The following is a 10241-nucleotide window of genomic DNA, read 5'->3' on the forward strand; positions in this document are numbered from 1 at the left end:
GATGGGTATTTTACTGAGCCTAATGGATCGGATTAATCGCTGTGTGGTAAGTTTTGCTTTTGTGAAAATTCATCCAAAAGATCTCATTCCCTAAATGGAAAATGGACATGTAGAATATGGCTGGGAGGAGCAGTGAGGGTGTTGATGGAACATTAAGGGAGGGAAAGGAGTCCTGTCTCAATCGGCTGCCTGCCGCTCAGAGTGCGTTTGCTAGCGAGACCAGATGAACTCAAACTGACAATCCTCAGCATTGGCTGATTTCTGAGCGGCGCTGAAACAGCCAGAGCAATAGGAGAGCAACAATAAGCCTGTCTGACTGCCATATGTTACCTCCTGCCGTCTGAGCCAAGAGAGACTTCAACTTAAACGAATCAAGTGCTGTGAATTACGGCTTACTATCCACACCAATCTTGGTGTACGTAGCTTACTATGCATCCCAATCGAGAAGGGAGAATAAATATGGAGCAAACTTGAAGCTGTGGAGAGAGGTATCTTAAAGGACATACCACGTCATATCTATTATTGCTCTTTTTGAGGTAAAATGTATTTGGGTGACAAATTCAAACGAGCAGTAATACTAGGCTATACATACCTCTCCATATTGTCTGAAATAAAAATCAGTCACTGTCTCAATCCTATTCCTACAGTAGTAGGCAGTCATTCGGCCACCCAGGTCAATCTATAGAGTACCATAATAATACACTGCTTCCACATCACTGCTCTGGTTCTGCTAATTACACGGTGCACAAACGTCCCTGTAATCCCAGCAACCAAGCACCGGAGACACACACCACGTCACACCACACCACAGCACGCTGGCGGCTGAAAATACTGCTGTCCACAGACCAAGCAGATGGACTACTAGTGAACAGATAACAACACACTGGAAGCTCAATGCAAATATGTCCTATAATGAACAACACTGCATTAGTTAGTATGAAAAGCAAAGACAACATTTGTGGCATTAGCAATAATTGTATAGATGTTGACCAAAGTTATTTTCATTAGAAAGTCTTGAATCTTTTGCACGATGCTTCTACTTTAGGATTAACTGCTATGTAAAATGAATATTTAAAAAAAATAGTTATTTAAATGATTTAAAATCAAATCAATCAAATAAAACTTAAGAGGATGATAAATAGTGTTAGATAAATATCTAAATGAATTCAATGTGATTTATGAAAAAGATAACAGCTTACTGATTTATGCATAAAAAAAATCTTAAACTGATTTATGTTTGAGATATTGCCAACAATGGCACGTCAAAACATCTACTGTTTGTAATTACCTCTACACACGACTAAAGCCCTAATAAGTGTTTTGTTTCCTAATATCATTTTTACATGCACCTATGTCTGACACTCATATCATAGAAAACAATAATTATGTCAAACCTAGAATTAAATATGGAGTTATATATTTAATTTACAGGCATGACCTTTTCTATACCTTAGAAGATAAGGAAACACACGCTGTCTCTACTTCACATGTGACATAAAATAAAACATGTAAAATACATTTTGAATGCCAGCAACCCCTTGCAGTTATATTTTCTGTGTACATTTCTAATGATAATTGATTGTCTTATAAATGTTACATGAATGGAAGAGTGTTAACACAACATTGAGAGAAATTAATATTTGTGTCTAGGAATCTTATTCGACTTAATGATATGTTTTATGTATACTGTGTGTATATGTTATATTACATGCAATAAATAAATGATTCTGCATAATATACTTGTGTTATGAAAGCAAACAAAGTAAAGCTTTGCCTAAGTTAACCACTAACACTACTTTACTGTTGTATATTGTGTTCACATTTCCAATAAAACCCTAAATCGTTATATTGCATGTTTCTGTTGAAATTACACTCTTGCTACAATGATCTTAAATTCAACTTTCCCTATAGGAAATATAATGTCAGTCAACTGTAAATAGACTGCATTTAATCATTTCATTTATGCACCTCATATTGACTACAGTGCTTATAGTGAATCACCACCAAACTAGGTTAGATTGCCAGTTGTCAACAATTGGAAGAAAATCATAAAAGTATATACATGACAGACACATTATGAGTAGGAAAACGGCATTTTAAAGGTCTTTGAGTGTTAAAAACTCAGTAAACTGACTAGGTAAACGTCAATACAATTCAATTGATCTTAAATATGTCTCAGTAGTTATTCTATAGTTATTCTATAGTTATTCTATAGTTATTATATAGTTATTATATAGTTATTATATAGTTATTTATAGTTATTATATAGTTATTATATAGTTATTTATAGTTATTATATAGTTATTATATAGTTATTATATAGTTATTGTATATTATGATGAGCGTGTTTGTTACTTTGTCCCTTTTCCACTGAGGTGTATCTAAAAGGCAGAGTTGTATAAAACCTCTGTAAAAGAAGACGAGATAAAACAAAGGAGTTGATAACAGTGTGTCTAAGGAGTTAACGAGTTTATCTAGGAAATGTGTCTTTTCTCTCTCTGAGCAGTCAATGGTTAAAACTCAAACTAGAGTTCCTGAAAACAAGTGAGCGAATCCTTAGGCGGTCAGAACAATTCAACCATTTTCCTCGTTTGCATGACATCCCATTGAGAATGTCTGTGCTTGTATTGCTTTGAAATTCAATACATGAAAATCTACACTTCTCAACTACTTCAATTTATTAATCTCTATCGTTATAAATCTTTCAGCAGGCATGCACGGTACCTTTAAAAAAATCATAATCCAGCTACAACAACAGACACATTTGGCTGATTAGATTGTTATGTGGAAAGAGTTATGGGTTGAAATAATGACTGTCTTGAATACTATATGAGGGTTTCACAGCCTAGTAGAAATAATTTAATCAACAGCACATGATAATGCTTACAGACCTTACAAATTAAAAGATTGTCACCGCTGAATTAAATATTGGGCATTAAATGTATATTCGCAAAATAAAATATCACAACTTCAAATAACAGACATCTGTTCTATAAATTGATATTAAAACATACATGTATAGATATCTAGCTGTTGTATTTTTACACTTTCTAAAGCAGATGAATAGGACTGGATATACTTTCCTTAGTTTTTTCCAAGTAATAATAGCAGTCAGCTCCTCAAATGTACTGAACAGTACATGCTATAACATAAAACAACCTCCTACATGTCAACAAGAAATTCACATATAAAAGCAGAACTGCATTTAGATATAACAGGTTACTTTGAGTAAACCCACAGCTAGAGAGGGCTTCTTAGACAGGCAGCCTGGCATCCCGCTGCCTGGGTTGGAGCTGCCTGATCACTGGGGTTACAGGGTCCTTTCACATGTTTTCCCCCCAGATGTACAAATATTGCAGCGTGTAAACTCATCCTCCCAATTCCATGAATTCACTTTAATCTAATCACCTTAAATGTATTCTGATTCTGCCAGGGTGGCCGTCCGGCCAGGACAGGGACAGAGAACAAAGCCATCCTAGAACAAGCTGCTAACCCAACAGGACACGTTCCCTCTATTCTTTAGGAAAAACATACGCACGTTGCAATGAGCCACTCTTAATTGATCGGCCATGCTCTTAATGAAATGTGCACAGAGTGACACACGGCTAACAATGTGTAATCTCTCCCTATTGAACATAACCACAGACACCTGCCCTGTTGCTTTAGGATATCACTGGCAGGAGACAGTCCTGTACGAATTAACAGCCATTCAAAACATATATATATATAGAGAGAGAGAAAGAGTCAGATAGTGCATATTAGTGTGTATCTCTGTGTGTGTGTGTGTGTGTATGTGTGTGTGAGTTAGTGTGTGTGTGAGCAAGAGAGACAGGAAAAAGCGCAGTGCATCTTTACTATAGCAGTAAAAAGTTCAGCGCCACGATTGGCAGGACCTTTGTAACGGAAACAAATGCAGGCACTTCTACAAGAAAACACAAAGAGAAAGAAGGAGAGAGGAGAAAGAAAGATTGCAAGAGGGGAAAATGCTATATCCAATATCACAAAAGACGGGTATGTTAAAAGGAAGGTTGAAAGAAAGAAATGCACCTACTGGTTATGATAGCTGAGAGGGTCTGGCAGACAAAGTTCTGAAATGTCCATCAGTCCAGTTTTAGCATTCCAGGAATGAGAAGAGGAAGAGGAAATAGGAAACAATTGAGACCCGCTTCTCTCCCAAAATGACAGCACAGCGCCCTCAGAGAGAACGGTGAAAAGCCCCTCCAGCACTACTCCGCCCAGCCTGCACAGGTATGCTCGCTTCTGATTGTGTGTGTGTGAGTTTGTGTGTAAGAGAGTGTGTGTCTCTGTCGGTATGTGTGTGTGGTTGTGTGTGTCAGTGCGTATATGAGAGAGAGAGAGGGGAGTGGAAGAGAGAGAGAGGGAGCGAGAGAGAGAGAGGTAAAGGGGGGTGAGAGAGAGGTAAAGGGGGGTGAGAGAGAGAGAGCGAGAGAAGCGCAGGCAGCGGCGGATGAGCGCTAAGATGGAGAGAGCATGAGAGAGGGAGCAAGAGGAATGACTCTTTCCATGGTCAGGATAGGGCTCTTTAAGACTCAAGGGCTTGATGAATATGGAACAGCTGCTGTTGGCTGGCTCCGAGGGGCAGGACTTAAAGCGACAGAGGGACCAGCAGAGCATGAGGGAGGAGGGAACCACACGCTCAATACCTAGCTCACTCAATCGTGCACTCCGCTACACACAAACACACAAACACACACACATACACACACACACACACACACACACACACACACACACACACACACACACACACACACATACACAAAGCCACTGTCATTCAAACAGGCAGATAAATACACTTTACATTAGAACATGCATATGCAAATTAAAGAGCTCACACTACACACTAAAACAAGTAGAAAATTACACCAACAAAAATATGACTACTAAAATCTCACATTGTAGGGCATTAGAAAAACTTTTTTTATATATATATATATTTTTTAATTATTAATGTCAATATTTTGTGAACGTGTGAACGTTTGTGAAATACTGTGTGAAAGTTTAAAATAAAGAATAAATAAATGAGTGTCTGGACAAGCCCTATTGATGTTGAAATATCAAATCAAATCAACAAAAACATTGTCACATGCTCCGAATACAACAGGTACCTGGTACAGAGTCAAAATAAAGCACATATCCATACAAAGTCAAGAAAATGATTTCCCCCTTGAGCCCACTGAATCTCAATTAGTTAGGGAAACAGCTAAACATACTGTTAATTGTAGAACAAACATGATTATTATTGATTGATTCAATTCAACCTTTACTTTTCAGCTTCACAAAAATAAAGCTTTTATAAAAAGTTGAATAGCTAACAATTCTCTCTTTTTTTTGCAAAAAGGTGGTATCATAATTATTATGTATATTCTTTTGAATGTGCTGAAACTTCACAGGGACTATTTATGACCATACAGTATACAACACAATGCTGCACAATGCAGCAACACAATGCTGCACAATGCAGCAACACAATGCTGCACAATGCAGCAACACAATGCTGCACAATGCAGCAACACAATGCTGCACAATGCAGCAACACAATGCTGCACAATGCAGCAACACAATGCTGCACAATGCAGCAACACAAATTACTCATTAAACAATCTTATTAAAAACTGTTTCCAACTAACAGCAGTAGTGGCTTTTAAGTTTACCAGAGACATTTCTGCAGAAGTATAACCAAATCAGATGTGTTTTGATTGTTTTGATTCAGAACAAGTCAAAAGACGCACTAACAGAAAACTGAAACTACAGCACAGACACAACCGGGAAATGATGTATTTCTTTACTTGCAATAGAAAACAACTTTGGAACCATTGAGGAAAGTAAATCCATGTATTGAGCTGTGCGCGGCCATTTGCACTTGGTGTTACATGTGAAGGACTATTGTGGACCTTTCACCAGCTGTAAGAGATGATCTCAAGCCATAACTCAAACTCTGAGAGCGCATCAGCATCTAAAGCAGCGGAAAATCCAGCCCTGTCTTCTCTGACCTCCGTTTAAAACCGCCTGTATTTCACTGTTGGTCAAGCCAAGGAAGAATGTGGAGAATGCAGATAGCATTTCACAGTCAATGAGGGTCTTCATGTTACTGTATCCCCATATTATAAGAGCAAAGCTTAACATGGCATCTTAAAGGAGAAAAGAGCAGTCTGACAATGGCTGACTGCTGGGATAAATGAAATAGAAAGAGTAGACCTCACTCCTATTTCACGAGCTCTTCTTGAATATAGAAAGTTCAACGATGGTGGCCAGTGGCTTTACTTTTCATAGTTGCTTTAATCATTTGATAATTGAAGAGTTGACCACTTGGGGAAGTGAGTACAATGTCTACCAATAGGGTACAGAACGAGAGCAGGTGGGAAACGTATCTCTCCCTACTGTGGTACAGTAACAGTATATCTCTAATAAAATAGGACTGCCTCACAACTACATGATGGTATTCCAGCTTGACAAATAATCCAGTTCTATTCATCGGCTCTTTACCGTAATCGATGCAAAAACATCACACAATCGCTATTGATCAACACAGGACTTGATCAACACTAGCATATTTCAAGCATCATGTCCAAATCATACGAAAGTATCTAGAATTGACTGCTTAACAAAGTCACTTATCGATGATTTGAACATGATGCACAAAAAATGCTAATATTGGTCCCATGACTTGAATGGGATTTGTGCCACAAATGCTAAAATGTTAGCATGTGGAAACAGTACCAGGGAAACTAAACCAAAGCATGGATTGCTGTCACTCCTTGTCCATATACTGCTTACAGGGTAAGGAAACCAATGTGTGATTATGTAATTTGGGGGAGCTATCCCCGGGCTCCGGAGTGACGCTGTGTTCTAAGGCACAGCATCTCAGTGCAAGAGGTGTCACAGCAGTACCTGGTTCAAATCCAGGCTTCATCACATCTGGCTGTGATTGGGATTCCTGTCGGCTGGGGTAAGTTGTCATTTTAAATAGGAATTTGTTCTTAACTGACTTGCCTTGTTTAACAAATAAATAAAGCAGCACACATTAAAACATATGGTCTTTCTTTAAAGACACAAAATGACTAACAGTACACCAAAGAACTCTATTTCCACATCTAAGCTAATGATTGACATGGCAGCTACTATAAGACACAATATACAATCCAAAATTGAACTAGTACTAGTGTGAATTAATGATAAAACCTTACATGTTTGCTGAAGTTGCAACAAATCTGACTGAATATGCCAATGGAATAATGAGAAATATCCAGAGCAAATCAGGACTACATGTTTTCTTCAAAACAAAGTGCTACCCAATTTCCTTGACCCAGATACAACCCTACAGAAACATGGTGCAAATTACAGACAATGCTGACAAGGGATTTCATGAATAAGCATATGTAAAAACGACAATATATTATCAAAGAGCTGTAAACTACTGTAAACTACAGCTGTAAGCTGCTAGCTACTACAAGAACATGCTATGGCATGTGCTAAAGGCATCAATATCGAGCATTGTATTCAATGGATGATTGATGTCTTAGATATTCTGAAACAGATTTTTTTTTATCCATCTGATTTGGTTAAAGGGATGGGAGAAATCCCTTTGGAATGCATATGAAAATGGCTGGGTCAGTGCTGGAATCCTCCATAAAAAAAATAAAAACAGACACACACACACACACACGCACGCACACGCACACACACGCACACGCACACGCACACGCACACGCACACACACACACACACACACACACACACACACACAGGGGTTTTAGTGACTGGGATCATTTACAGGGTTACATATTCATGTTCATATGCCAAGATCATCCTTATTCATTGCGTGTCTACCACAATTGATAATGCCAACATTTACAAGCTGCATGCATATCAGAGAAGGAGATGATGTAATATAATAGAGAAATATTACACTTCCCTTCCAGTGCTTACTGGATAATGTTGGCCAGACTGTTGTAGTGTAAACTCAGTTATAAAAGTTATGTTGTTCATAATGCCCTCTTATCAGGTGTGTTATGAAACCTTCCCTTATCGCAGTGGCAGCTGATTTAACAGGGAGACCTGCTCGATGCATTGAACACACTTGATCACTCTTAGGAAAGCAAATGTGGAAGCAGAGTTATGACAGAAAGTAATACAGCACGCACAATTCATGTCATACAAGACTTTGGGTAGTGTTACACTCACAGAGCTCCCTTATTTCATTGCACACCGAGAACCAAAGAGGAATTGGTACTCTGCAAATCTGACATAGAGGCTTAGACAATAAATACATATTCGATAAGAATATCAACATGTTGAAGGAGTGTGTGTGTGTGTGTGTGTGTGTGTGTGTGTGTGTGTGTGTGTGTGTGTGTGTGTGTGTGTGTGTGTGTGTGTGTGTGTGTGTGTGTGCATGTGTTTGTGTCACCACACAATTATGAAGTACTAAAATATGCATTGTGTCCATTTCATCTAACATGACCTGTTTTGACCCAACAAGTAGCCTAGGCTTCTGGTTTCAAAGTAGCTAGAATTTGAGTTTCTCAACGATTTCATCTGTCTCAAAATTATGGATACAGGGGCTGTTATATGAATGAAAGAATAGGCCACACCGCATAGGCCCAAATGTTTGGAATTTCAAAAAGGCAATAAATAACAATAGTACGCTAACTTGGTCCCCAGGCTAAGCTGGGCCTAAGTTTTTAGTCAAATTTGACCAATAGTAGCCTAGAAAACATTCAGTAAAGTATATTCAAGATGGTAACAAGAGAGCAGTGCAGTAAACATGGGAGCAAAGTAGAAAGGGCCTTGCTTCCCGAGATTCGCTGGCCCTGGCACAAGAATTGTACTCCCACAGAGTTAATTTTGATAATTATTTACTGGTCAATTGCACACATGGTCAAACCAAAATTTCACCTCCACATTAAACCCAACAACCAGAAAGAAACACAGGATTTGGAGAGATGTGGTGGAGTGCCACACTGGGTGCCGTGGGGTGAGGTTAAGTGCCTGTTCAAGGGATCAACGGCAGGCAATGGTATCACTCCAGTTGCCAGCTCACTTCCCACCAGATTTTTTTCTGGGATTCGAACTGACAATGCTCCTACTCGCCTCTCTACCCGCTAGGCTACGTGCCGAACAACAACTCACTCAACACTGGACCGAGTGATGTTATGAAGTTAAGGTTACCGATGAATAGCTACGACATGGGACAGCAATTGTGTTGACCGTTTGGCTTTAGCGGAAGTCCTCCCCTCTCTCTAGCTCTCTCTCACATCATGTTTCTGTTTTTCATTTTGCCTATGAGACGCGTGCGACGCACTTCAAGTTGATTTAAATTTCAGCTCCATTGATTAACAGTCCTTCATTAAAACAGGCAGCCATCATCACGGCTCTTTGATTCAGAGCCACAATCAATACAAAAGAAAATCATTAAGAAAAAAAAGAAACGAATGAAAGAGTGCATGTTGAACTTGTCCATAGTTATGAAACATTGAATATAGCGGGGTGATTATTAAAACGTTGCGTAGGGTTTGAGGCTGCTATTTTGCAAGTTGGCAAACTACATGGATAAGAGTTGCCAACCGGGACAGAACTAAACTACAGCCTAATCAATAACAACAGCACTTCACATCAGTAACATATTGAAATATGCACTTTTAAAAAGTTGCATGACATAACAGACACACACTAACTCCCATCAAAATACAAAACTTAATTTGTGACCATCTTTCATTCAAAATATTTGAATCAACCTTTAACTCAATGGCTAAAGATGAAGTTTTACAAACTGCCAACTTGTAAATAGCTTCAGAAAAGTGGGCCCTTGATAATAAATGGAAGAGAAAAGTGGTTGAGAATACTCTACCTTACACAGACAGGTCATATCAAGTCCCCCAGGTGCTACTGCGTAGGAGTGCTGTCTTCAATAGCGTAATAGCGGCTCTTTCCCTATGATTGTGAATGTGCAGTTTTAGTCATGTAGGCAGCTATCAACTCCTCCTCCAGCCTTTGCCCTCTCAGTCCATCCCCTGCGGCGACACCAAAATCGTTGCAGAGACCTAGGTTGCCTATACAGCTGTTTGAAGCCACTACTGACCTTTACTGCTACAGTTACGGAGAAAAAGTCGGAGATAATTTGGATAACTGACATAGAATATTTGCCCTCTCTCTCTCCTCCCCCTCGGGGTCCATAACAGCAACGTGTGCCCCTGGGTTAGTGTACATCTTCACCAAGAAAA

The 10241-nt window shown here is 39.0% G+C and overlaps 1 protein-coding gene across 3 annotated transcripts in view; it reads right to left on the reverse strand.

Moving 5' to 3' along the window:
* The window catches only part of LOC139383808 (steroid hormone receptor ERR2), a 65624-nt gene extending 55709 nt beyond the window's left edge, over positions 1 to 9915 (reverse strand). The window contains exon 1 of one of the 3 annotated variants that reach the window (XM_071128376.1): positions 4052 to 4295. In XM_071128376.1, coding sequence (XP_070984477.1) covers positions 4052 to 4101 — 50 coding nt within the window. In that variant the 5' untranslated portion in view covers positions 4102 to 4295. Of the gene's footprint in view, positions 1 to 4051; positions 4462 to 9868 lie in introns of those variants that run through there. The other 2 variants (XM_071128378.1, XM_071128377.1) reach the window with 2 other exon arrangements.
* Positions 9916 to 10241: the final 326 nt, after the last annotated feature.

The sequence above is a fragment of the Oncorhynchus clarkii genome, chromosome 25, assembly GCF_045791955.1.
Source record: "Oncorhynchus clarkii lewisi isolate Uvic-CL-2024 chromosome 25, UVic_Ocla_1.0, whole genome shotgun sequence".
Classification (NCBI taxonomy): domain Eukaryota; kingdom Metazoa; phylum Chordata; class Actinopteri; order Salmoniformes; family Salmonidae; genus Oncorhynchus; species Oncorhynchus clarkii.